The following is a 13127-nucleotide window of genomic DNA, read 5'->3' as shown; positions in this document are numbered from 1 at the left end:
CAGGTCCTTAGATTTTAAGAGCTTCAGTTACATGAGTATGTACGCATACACACACACACACACACACACACACACACACACACAATGCTCTCTCTGTCCTTGGTGCCCTCTCTTCATGGTTTTCACTCTCATATAGAGCCTTTTAATCGGATTCTGACCTACAAAATCTCTCTTTCACACACACACACACACACACACACACTAGGCTCATGTGCATGCAATTCAGATAAAGAAACACATGTTAAAGTACTTGATTTTGCCACTTTGCAGTTGCCCCAATGTGTATGTGCCACAGATAGTGGTTTAAAGTTCAAGTGGTCTCAACCAACAAATGATCTGTGTGTGTGTGTGTGTCTTTGTGTGTTTGTACCTTTTCGTACTTACCCCCTTCACTTGATATAAGGGGCAGAGCCCAATCCTTGAGCAAAAAACATCCAACAGCCCCAATAGCAGCATGCTTTACACCACTCACGCTGACGCTCGACATGCACATAGTGATCTTAGGCTAAGGAAACCCATTTCATGAATGATATAGAGTTTTTGTGCTGATGTTGATCCCAGAAGCAGTTTAGAACTCTGCAGTCAGTGCTGCAACTGAGGATAACACATTTTTTGCTGGATACACTTTGTGGCTGAGCTGTTGTTGCTTCTAGACACACCCATTACATAGTTAGATCCCTCTCAGTTGACCATGGCAGATCTGGCAGGGCAGAAAATTCACAAACTAAAGTGGCATTTCATGACAGTGGCATGTTTAAAGTCAACAAGCTCTCCAGTACGACCCATTCTACTTCCAATATTTGTCTATGGAGAATGCATGGCTATGTGCTTCATTATATAAAACTTTAACAGTAGGTGTGGCTGAAACACCTGAACTCATTCATTTGGAAGGGTGTCCACATGCTTTTGGCCATGCAGTGTTTATGTGCTTAAGTCAGAGACACCTAAGACATGTCTAAAGCTTACTGAGAACAAGGCAGAAGGGAAAGGAGGACAGTGCGGAAAGAAGAGGGAAGGAGAGTGGGCACAGAAAAGAAAGAAAGACAAAGTGTTTGTGCTTATGTGTGTGTGTATATGTATATGAATTTGTGTGTGTGTGTGTGTGTGTGTGTGTGTGTGTGTGTGTGTGTGTGTGTGTGTGTGGGACAGAGAGGGAGAGAGCGAGAGAGAGAGGCAGTGCTGGATCTGCTACAGAACAGACGGTTGGACAAACACCCATGTTTGGTAGAGAAATTCTTGTCTGGCTGCCATTAGACACCAAGAATGAAAACAAAATGACCAACGCAACCCACTTAATTGTCCTGCGTGAGTGTGAGTGTGTGTTATATCTGTAAATATAATTCACTCTTATGAGCATTGCTGTCTTTGTTAATGTTACACTGCTGTATATATGGTATGTCTGTTAGGCTGTTATATATGAGTGTGTGAGTGTACATTATTGAGCGTGTGTGTGTGTGTGTGTGTCAGAGAGAGAGATGCAGTGCCTAAATTTTAATTATTCAGTATGTCTCAAGCAGGCCACTGGTGTGACGAGGTCAATTGAATGAGTGCTTGAATATGTGTTCATAATACCAACCACAAATATTTACATTTCATAAATACACATAACTTTAAGTATGTATTTCAATAAATGTGTCCCAGTTTTGATTTATGAAAAACAGTCACAAATTTATGCAACATCCTTTGAAAAGGATGTCCCAAAGAAACCGAGATACAGATGTGCTGGAATGTTATGTCCAATAAGGAGAGACAGATGTAAAAGACATAAATCTTCTGAATTCTTTGTTCAGTGATGTGTCTTTTAAGTCAGTTTAGGTGAATGGATGGCCAAGTTCATATTCCACTGTTAACATATTGCTTCAAGTTCAATTCCATCTTGAGTAAAGCAACTATGGTAGGCAAACATAAAGTAGGCCTGCTGTTTCTATTTGTCTCCATCTTTCACCCCCATGGCAGCTAAACAAGGGACTGAAGATGCACTCAGCTTCACCCGGATGGTGTTGAACAAGCAAACCTACAGACAAACAAATGAATACGTATTTGGTTATTATTTATTGGCTGTTTTTAATAAACATTTCTCTATATAATTAAAATAAAAGGAGTGAGTTTTAAAATCAGTTGGGGTGAGGAGGGGACTGTGACTGTGTTCAGCCTTTAGCTAATGCTTTTTTGGCAAAGAAGAGCAGCACATCCACTTTTTTCTGACCTCAAGCTTGAATGCTGGACATAGTGCACCAGCTGTGTGCAGCTGTGTTGTCACAGAGCATGAGTGTGTACAGGTAGGTCAGAAGCTCTGTGTAATTAGGTTAAACTCGGTAAAGCAGTGTTGTTGATGATTTTGGCTGTAATTAAAACTACCACTCTTGCAGATTGTGATTTTGAAAAATGACTTATCGTTCAGCCCTATTTCAGAGTATAACAGTTAAAGGGGATTGCATAGCTATGTGCTCTGATTATTCAAAATCTTCAGCATAATTCAGTGTTTGAGACAAAAACAACCTCAATCGGTGTGTTGATGTGAAATGGTTCATTGTAAGAAAACTTACCAACTCCTATTTCTTTACAGTGGTGGTGACAGGGACCAAAGGTAGCAATGTTTACAGTGCAAATATGGCCATTTTATTTGCTTTCCAAAAGCACCAATGGACCCACATGCTTTCAGATGGAATGTTGATAAAATAGTAATAAAATTGAAAACGCAAGTTCCTTTGGGGGCTATTTTGCTTTATAACACCTTGTATGGTCTTCTAATTTAAATAAAAAATAGAAATGCTTTAGGTGAAAACCTTCATAAAACTATTGTAAAACAGTGTATCAGGCATGAGGCAGCATATTCCTAACCATTTAATGTAATAAATGTATGTATGTACAGATACTAAACTCTTCAGATATCTGGTTCCTATCATCACCACTGGTAGAAATTCTGACTCAGTAAGTTTCTCTAGAATGGAGCATTTCACATCAAACCATTCTGGATTACACTGTTTACATGTTAATGATTAAATTCTGTAGAAATGTGTAAAAATCTGTGAAATTCCCCTTAAAGTTATTGCCATAGACATTACTAGACCAGTTATGGGAGAGCTTTAGCCTAGTTCAAATGATTTATTCTCATTCATAATATGCTGTAATAGCAGGGCACGATCCAGTGGAGGCGGTGCTGCTGCTCTAATTTACCAGTTTAACATGAAAAGTGGAAACCCCAGCTCATCCTATCATATGAGACCTGATATGTTTAAGCCAATCATATCAGACCTTGGAAGTTGTAAGCCAGTCTTATCAGACCTCGTAAGTCGTAAGCCAATTAGATCAGACCCTCGTACAATATGGATTTGAGGCAAATTATGGTCAGTATAGCTGGCTGTCAGGTTTTTACTGGGTGGCTTGTTAGCTAGCAAGTTAACTTTGGTTTATGTGAGGTAAAGAAGAAAGGTTAGGCTAACGCTAACATTAGCTAGATAGCTAATGTGAACTTTCTTCACTTCACAACATAGAGCAGCATAGATAAAAATAATGACAAAAATTTGTTGTTGTTTTATTTCTCTTCAGTTTGGAAACTATGACACCAGTATTTGCCATATATTGCTGTTTACAGTCATATGTGATATAGTGTTGTCATATAGTTTCATATAGTGTTGATCATAACACAATTTTAAATCCCTCAAATCCACAACCTGTAGATGGAAATAAATATATTTAAATAAATAACAGCTCAGTTGAAGGCCAGTTAGATAATTAGATAACCTTAATTGATCTTTTATTATTTCCTTGAGTTCTTGTAAAGCTTAAAAAAATAATGCATTACTAAAGGAAGGGAGAGGGAGAGACAGAAGTTGAAGGAAGCTGACAGGGCTGAGGGAGTAGATACGATAGAGGTTAGTCATTAAAAAGCAAGGGAGAGTTATTTAAGGTTGCATTGAAGTTAAATTAAGTTGAATTTAATTGAAATTAACTGAGAAAATATAATATTTGTCAATATGACCATGAAATTAAACATGAACTTATTAAACATGCCTGCAGAGCAAAATCACACTCTCTGATTGCACCAGCTGAGACTGAACTAATCTATAAGTTGTGTATGTTAATAACATATTTAGGACTTTGCAGCTTATCTAAGAGAAAAGAGCCAGCACTGCTTGACTTCACACAATTTGACCAAATATTCATTTTTGTATATGAAATGTTTGATCCAAAGCTGTGCTAAATAAGCCTCTAATCCACAATAGTGTTCTGAAATACTGGTGAGGTCTAAAGCAAAAGATGAATCTTCTGAACACTAAATAATGAAACGAATACCAACATAATACTCAAGCATATGAATTTTTGAGCCAGTTCTAGTTTTCTGTCAGAGAAATTATCATGTGTGTGCGAGTGTTATATTACTAACTTTGTAGTATTTTATTAGCAAGGAGTTTATGTATGTGTATGCATGTGTTAAATTACTGACTGTAGAGCGTTTGTGTGTTTCAGGGCACTGGTGTTTATTGCACATGGAGCTGGAGAGCACTGTGGAGTGTATGCAGACGTTGCTCGCACACTAAACCAACACAGCTTGTATGTGTTCGCCCACGATCATGGTGAGTGACAAACTCAACAACAGTGTTGTAGTCAAGATTATTAGAGCTGAGACTGAGTCAAGACCAAGACCCAGACACCTGGATATAAAAACAGTTAACAATCTTTCAGCCCTACCTCTACTGCTGTGCGTCTAACTTCATATGGAGTGACACTTTGTGATAAAGTGAGAGTGGAGAGAGAGGCCAGTTTGGGAAACGCTGTCACTCTACAGAATGGTAATGAGTGGCCTCCCAAGGGATATTTTTGAATGTACCCAATTTTCATGCCTGGGGTTCAGGATAACTGGCTGAATTTTGAGGCTTATTTACCCCTCTAACTATCGCAAAAATGTACCAATTGCGGGAAGACCCCATTCACTCAAAAATGTGTTTTGTAAATGTTTAACTTCTTTCAGATGGCATATTGTGATTATATGACTGACTTTAACACGGAGTTTATCAGTACTTCTGAAGAAATGTGATTTGCGGGTTACATAGCAGCTTAGTTTTGTATGTCATAAATGAGTTTGAACCTGTCACAGGCCAATATAATAAAATATGCTAAAATATGCTAATGAGACAAGAGCTTTGACAGGCATCATGAAGCCAATGCCTGAGCCCCAGGGGGACGAGAGCCATGGGAAGCAGCATGAGCCCACACTGCTGATGCCAAACCAGCATCAGCTTTCTCTCATTAAGATACACATGAGCACCTGAGAGGGAGAGATACAGCTTGTTTCCCCTCCTCCCCTTTCCTCAACCCTCATGCCCCATGGCAGTTTTACCAGGGTCAAACATGGGATGTGGTAAAAGTTAGCATTAGCCTAAGAAAAATGCTCAATCACCAGCAATTCTGGCTCACTGATGCTGCACTGCGGCAAGTTTAGATGATAAAGGCTCAAAACTGAGCAAGTGAAATGGTGCTTTAGTGAAGATAGAACCTTTCTGATTAGTTTTAGTTGGGGCTTATTTTTTATTATTCTTTCTGCTCTGTCTCATCTGTTCAGAGACAGCCTGCAGAGTTGCGGGAAGGGGTGGGGTTTAGAAACAGGGCAGCTGGGAGGCGTTTACAATTGGCATGATCATGCATACTTAAAGATCTTCTCATTCCTAATGGATGTTGAGGTTTATTGGTGCATCTGTGCTTTGTTTTAGTGGTTTCTTGGGCAATAATAATATATATTGTATAATAATATAAAATATTAACAATTTTTTAATCAAGAGGTGTTTTAGGGGGGTTTAATCTATGGTTTAAAATCACTATCCTTGATCAGCTCAGTGTAGTTGTGACCAATTTGCAATCATAACCATTATTCATGTTCAAGATGTACAAAATAGGTTCTGAGAGATGGGACCTTTGATGCGGCTGCTGATTCGTGAGCATAATCTGACGATGTGTGGTGTTTTGTTCTGGACAAATCTTGTAGTGTGGGGGCTTGGATGACAGAGGGATGACTAAAGATAAAAAATCTGTAAATTATGTGTGGGATCTCTCACGTTTTCAGTATTTTTTGGATATTTGAAAAATCCTCTAGGGTGGATCAGCATTAAATCTAACTGATATCCTTGCGTATGTGGTTTCTGGCAATGTATGACATGATGATATCTATAAAAACAGACAAATGTATAGTGCATGTTTAAAAACAGTAGCAGCCTGAAGTCTTTCATCCTTTAGTTTAAAGTAAGTTAAATATAAAATACTATTTGATGACTGTAAGCTTCCATTACTTGTTAGTTACATGTGCCTCATACCTCATTTCTTGGCTGATTGGCTACATTTGGGTAAAGTAAGGAGAAATATAAATTAGATTTTTGGCTGAACTACTTTAATTTTGCTGCAGTATGTCCTCAGTATGGAGCAGCATCTATAGAGGGTAAAGGGCTTTAATGGGTCTATATGAGGCTGTATCTCTTGAGCAGAGAGACGAAAGAAAAGCAGTCAGACAGCTGTATTTGACTGATTATACGCTGCTCTCCAGTTGAAGTGGCTGTCATGACTAATACTTCGAGATATCTGCTATCTACTGCTGCTGTCACACACCCAGACACGCACAGACACACATGAATTCCCAGATATACAGAGAATGAAAGCATAAGAAGGAGATGAAGATTAGAGAGATAGAGAGAGAAAGAGAGGAGGAGAGTGCGGGAGGGGGGTGAAATAGCAAGGAAAGAAAGTGTTAGAGAAGATAGGGGAAGAGAAAGAGGGGTGAAAGAGCGTATTGAAGGCAAATATCAAGTGCACGTGATCAGAATGTTTAAAATGTCACTTGATGTCAGAGCGCCATGGTAACTAATGATTCACAGCAGCACCACGTTCCACCGAAGTGGTGTGAGTGAGTGAGTGAGTGAGTGAGTGAGTGAGTGAGTGAGTGAGTGAGTGTGTGTGTGTGTGTGATTTCTGGAACACACTGTGTCTGGTCTCTCACTGTGAGTAATCACTTCTATTGAAAATCATAGGAGGTTCCATTAGACAGGCAATTTTCCTCTTGTTTTTTTTTTTTCACTTCTCCCATACTTGCACTTTCACTCCCTTTTTCTGCTCCTTTGTTCTTTCCAGCATGCTTCTTTCCTCGCTTGCACTTATTGTAGTGCGTGTGTGTGTGTGTGTGTGTGCAAGCGCATGTGTTTTGAAAAATTCTTTGTGCCTTTCCATCCTCTTAATTCCACTTTCCTTAATGAAATTATTTTGATTATTTTGATTAATGCTCTCTCTCTCTCTCTCTCTCTCTCTCTCGCTCTCGCTCTTAGTGGGGCATGGGCAGAGTGAAGGGGAGAGGATGAATATTAAAAACTTCCAGATTTACATCAGAGATGCTCTGCAGCACATTGACCTCATCACTGGACGCTACCCCAGTCTGCCAGTCTTCATCCTCGGCCACTCAATGGTGAGACAGTCATCTCCTCTGGTTATTAACCCATTAAATTTCCAGGCTTTTTACACTGTAACACTGAAGCATTGCGTTGCAAAGCTTGCAGGACGCCTACAGTGGGAGCGTCAAGTGCATGTCAAGTCAAAATGTAAACAAACTACGGACCTATCAGAAAATATCTTGAGACTTCAGATAAAAAGTATCCTAGCTGCACTAAAATATTGGCCAGTTTGGTTTCATCTGCTAGGTCTACTTAGCTAACTAGCTAAGTAACCATATCAATTAGTGACACAAAACAAACAGCACTCATTTAGCTCCAACTGCCAAATTCTCTCAAAATAGTTTCCTCTAAATTGCTGTTTAAATCTTTATAATTTAATGAAAGAGTAGAAGAGAGAGAGTCCCTTTTTCTTCACTTCATGTAAGAGTTTGTCCTCATCCAGGAGAGGTGGAATAGGAGAGTAATGCAGCGCAATGCGCCAAAAATAGAGACAGGACGTCCATCAAAAATGGTGAATCGCACCACATCTCTCTGGTGTAGACAGCTCTATTGTTTATAACGGGAGCGTTTTGATTTTGTCATTGTCTCTCACTCGCATCGCTTGCTGTTAGGACTCAGTGTGAGGCTGTATGTAACTATATGGAATGCGATGGCCAGTCGCGTAGTTAAAGAAGTTGGAGAGGTACACTAGCAACAAGAAGGTCATGGGTTCAAATCCAAGGACTGACTGGATATTCCTGGCTGTCCTTGAGCAAGACACTAAAACCCCCACTGCCCCAGGTGGCACTGCTCTGTTGGTGATGCTACCTTGTTAGGCAGCATTTTTTTTTCTGCTAGGAAAAAATAAAGTATAACAAAAAGCAAAACACACTGACTTAATTATCAATTATAAGTTATGGGACTGAGGAATGGAAGCCAAGACTTGGTGTTGGGCCCTGGCCATTTAAGGGGTTTTAAATTCTATGATAGATATCAACCACAGTACCAATGTCTTTTGCTCAGGTAGACATTTGATTTGCATCATGTAGTTATTTTAATATAATTTCATAATTAATAACATGGTTTGTTCCATAATTATATTTACTAGTCTTTTTTATATTAAGCAATATATTTGCTACTTGAGTGTATTTACATGGTGACTTACCTTATTCATTGCATTGTTATGTAACGAATTACATTTTATTCTGACTAAACACTTCTTTCCTCTAAGCAAGACTGTACACAGTACAATCATTTTTCAGAAAATTCAAATCATAATAAAAATCTTTTCTACATACAAAGACTTAAATATAGAATCTGCACTTGAATCTACAGCAGAATCTCTTTGTTTGTTTAAATGAGCTATGAGTAGGAAATAATTCTGATGTTGTTGTGGCATCTAAGGGATACATGAGTTACCGTTTGTCCATAGGAAACCTCTTCCAGTCCACATGCCAGGCAGAGAACCGCTCTGTCTGTGTGAGCTGACCACATAAACACACCCAGGCAGGGACTTCCTCTGCATGCCAGCAGAACTCCATCATGGAGACACAACTTGTTTTCATTCAGCTAAAGGCTGTAATTTTTCCATCTTCCCTAAAGAATGTAATTGGTGTTGTTGTGGGTAGTGCTGTAACTACAGTATCTGTAAAGAGTAGCCCCCACAATAGTGGCTCGTACCCTCTGAGTAGCAGGCCCTGAATGTAAATGAAGTGCTAGTGAGTAAACATCACCTGTCACTGTGTACAGCAATGTAAAGACAACTGAACTGACCTTAACAGCAATTACTATACTTTGTTGTAATTATATACTTGGTTTTCTATAGTTTTATACTTTCTGTACTTTTAGTCTATAAAAAAAACAATGTCCAGTGTTTCTGTAGACATACAGTTACTGCAATTATAATGCTGCCTGTAAGTTCCTCTTCATTTTATAGCAATTGCTTCTAACAAAATGACAAATTTTAGGTTAGGTTTCTATAGATACCTATAAGCAGTAACACAATGATAATATTATAATAAGCATACACATATTGTGTGTGTGTGTGTGTGTGTGTGTATATATATACAATCAGTGGCCACTTTATTAGATACAGCTGCCTCATTTCTGCACTCTTTGTCCATTTTATCAGCTCCACTTACTATATAGGTGCACTTTGTAGTTCTACAATTATGGACTGCTCTGTAGCACTGTAGTAACGCTGTGTGTGTGTGTGTGTGTGTGTGTGTGTGTGTGTGTGTGTGTGTGTGTGTGTATTTTATATATATATATATATATATATAAACACACACACACACACACACACACACACACACACACACACACACACACATATATATATATATATATATATATATATATATATATATAAACATTTCTTTATTTCTTTTTTTTCAGTGAATAACAATAATAATTCAGTGAATTCACATTTGTGAATAACTCCTGATGACATCTAACTACATTTTTGTGCACTAACTGGGACAAGACCCAGCTGACTAGCTGACTATCTGAGCGGTGTGCATATGAGTGCGTGTGGATTAATGTTTATTAAGCATAACATGTCTTCTGACAAACAGAAAATTCTCCAGGGCAGCATGTTAATATTTACTCAAGCAGATATAAACCAGTGAGGCAGCTGGAAATTGGTACAATAACAATAAACCATTATTGAATATTTCTGACATGCAGAGCTATTGGTGTCTATTTAGATTGGTGTGGGGTGTGTGCACTTATGCATTTTGTAGAGGAGAAGATGTAGAACACATTGTTTACTTTTCAGTCTCTGTATCCCAGACAGACTAAAAGTGGTATTTTGCACAGGGTAGACAGTGTGGCATTTGGACACAGTCATATAGTGTGGTGTTCTGCTACAGCAGGACAGCCTATCTAGATCTGGAATATCAGAGCTGTGTCCAAAAAGCTGAATCAAACTTCCTTTCCTGTTTGCTTCCTTTGATTTTTGCCTTATCCGGTATGTAGATCTGTGTTGTAGTCATCTCTGCCAGTTTATTTCTTGAGGCCATGGGCTACAGATCAGGCCAAGTCAAGGTTTCATTCAGGTACTGAGGTGCAGCCCATAGCCTCACTATGATGAAAGTGGTAGTTTGGCAAAAAACTTAATGTCAGTTACATATTTTTTTTTTTACAATGGATGAAAAACTACAGACAGTATTCAGGCTTTGAGATGCTGCTACTGAAACCATTCTATTCAAGTCTATTAGAGATTATTTTACAACTCAGAACAGTTTGTAATGATAAAAATATAGGCATGCAGTTTGCACAATGATAATTTTGTGATATAAGCTCCAGTGCAAAACTGAAGAAGCAAACTCTGGGCACTAAACATGTCATTGTTGATTTAAGGTGAGAGAAAAATTATGTAAATTAGATTTTTTCCTACCAACCATCGCTGATCCTGTTGCAGGTCAACATAAGCCAAACCCCAACTAATACTGTAAATCTGGACAAAACAAAGGAAACCCACATAGCAACTTATTACACAATATAGTGACCTGCTACCTGACCAGGCACAAAAGGACATGTTTTGAAGAGTCAAGAATGACAGTGACTGTACACTTGAACCTTCTGACATCATGCATTCTGAAAATGGTTGTGTTGAAACACACAACACGTAGTTAAGGACAAGTTAAGGGCAAGACAGTTTATGTTTGTTTAACACAATTAATGCATAATGTAGTCAGAATTTTTATACAAATATGTGCTGTAAGCACACTACTTGTGTTAGAAATATGTTTTGCTTTTGTGGTGCCACATAGAACCTAAATCCATGTTTTCTTACAAAGTACTGTGTCCTGTATGTCCTGTGGATAACTTTCCAATGTTTTCTAAATAGCTGATGGGTTTTGCCCAAATCCTTTTTCAATGTAAACTAACCAGTCCTAATCTTGAGTGTAGTGCTTACATAAGCAGCGTCCTCACCAATCACATGGCTTTGTCCCACCCACATAGCTTTAACAAAACTGTGCTCCTCTATGGTCTTTCTGGTTTTGAGTCAGAGAACCTTACACAGAGAAACTTAACAACTAAGCTGACATCTGTCTACCTGTCATCTGTCTGTTGGTTTTGTTTATTTGTTTGTTAGTCTTTCTGATTGTTCAACCGGCCATGCCAGCATTCCCTGAAAGCACAGGGAAGAGTAAAGTGCAATAAAAATCTGCAAAGTGAATGAGAACCTTAGTTTCTTCAGGACGTCGCTATATAAAAGCCAGATAGTGTTCTTTAGTGAGTCATGGACACAGCAGGGGACAGTCTACAACACGACCTGCATGTACAGCCTGTTTTACTTATTCCTCTGCAGCGCAAGTGGCAAAGCAGGTTGAGAGTGTTGGCCTGAGGGCTGTCACTCATACATGCTCATTTGAATATTAGAACCGTGGCCCGACTGTGGTTCAGATAGGACTGATTTTAAAGATGTTTTTTACTATAGCCTCGTTCTGTCTTAAATTTCTCATTTAAACTTTGCTGGATGTTTAATATAACACTAATTTTCAGTATCATACAAACATTGCAAACATTTTACACTGTGTTCCCTGGGACTTTAAAATAGTGAGAAAACAAAAGGCATGTTAATTATCACATCATTTCCGAGAGTGTATTATGATGGTTAGAGGTGTTCTTAAGGGAATAGTTCAGTGACAAATCAAATGTACACAGTTTTCCTCTTGCCTTGTAACTGCATTGGTGAAAACAGCAGTAGCAGCGACCTTGAAGCCTGAATTTTGGCTGCACCTTTTTTCCATTTTAATAGGTAAACCACCCCCCGCCTCACACACACACACACATCTTCTAAGCCGCTTATCCTTTGGGGTCGCAGGGGGAGCTGGAGCCCATCCCAGCAGTCATTGGGTGGAAGGCAAATAGGTAACAGTTTATCACATAATGGCTGAAACAACAGTGTGCCAACCTAAAAAAGCTCACTTCACACCCTGAGCATGTCTTGGTTGATCAACTACATTTAGATGAAGGGAAATGTGGTGTACATTAAATTTGTGTTAGACTAATCCTTTAATGTTGGGGGTCTTTTTTAGTATCTGCGGTGTTCATGTTTTGAGCTGGAGGCTGTCACATCTGAAGAAGAAGGAGGGGATTTCACAACTGCAACAAGAATAAAAGAGTGCGCATGAGTCTGGGAACAATTTTCTCTTTCTCCTCTGAGTATGATGGTGACTGTGTGCACACGTGTATGTGATGTTCCAGTAATGCAGGCTGTCATAGTGAAAGTGTGTAAAGCCCATTGCCCATGGTCAGCTTTCACTCAGCTGTGTACAACAAAACCACACTGCCTTCCTGTTCTGTCTTTGGGTGTTTCTCGCCATTACTATCTCACCAGTCTAATGTTTCTGTTGTTACTGCAGTACTCAGACTGCTGAATCTTTGCTTTTTCTCTTTCCCTCCCTCACTCTTTTGTTCAGTGTTTTTATTAAGGCTGTTCATATGCATACATTTTTAAAATCAGAATTCTAATAACATTCACATATAAATATGCACTATTCAGTTCTAGTCAGAGATTTACTTTGAAATGTTTCTAAAGAATTATAATCAACCATATTGCTGTGAGGTTAGATATGTACATTCAGTATTTATGTAAAGACCTGAATCGAATGACTATGATGTACATTGAATCATTTTGCAAAAAATCTTAATTAAATCGGCTCTTTATGAGCTCAGAGATGTATACTGAATCATTCTGTAAAGAAT

At 38.7% G+C, this 13127-nt stretch overlaps 1 protein-coding gene across 2 annotated transcripts in view; it reads left to right on the top strand.

The window, feature by feature from the left end:
* Positions 1-13127, top strand: part of mgll (monoglyceride lipase) — a 42321-nt gene that overhangs the window by 16103 nt on the left and 13091 nt on the right. For both annotated transcript variants that reach the window (XM_017723216.2, XM_037535827.1), the window contains 2 exons: positions 4471-4577; positions 7308-7444. In XM_017723216.2, coding sequence (XP_017578705.1) covers positions 4471-4577; positions 7308-7444 — 244 coding nt within the window. The remainder of the gene's footprint in view (positions 1-4470; positions 4578-7307; positions 7445-13127) is intronic.

This window comes from Pygocentrus nattereri, chromosome 28 (assembly GCF_015220715.1).
Source record: "Pygocentrus nattereri isolate fPygNat1 chromosome 28, fPygNat1.pri, whole genome shotgun sequence".
Lineage (NCBI taxonomy): Eukaryota > Metazoa > Chordata > Actinopteri > Characiformes > Serrasalmidae > Pygocentrus > Pygocentrus nattereri.
The sequence above is the reverse complement of the archived record's forward strand: the minus strand, read 5'-3'. Positions and strand labels throughout refer to the sequence as shown.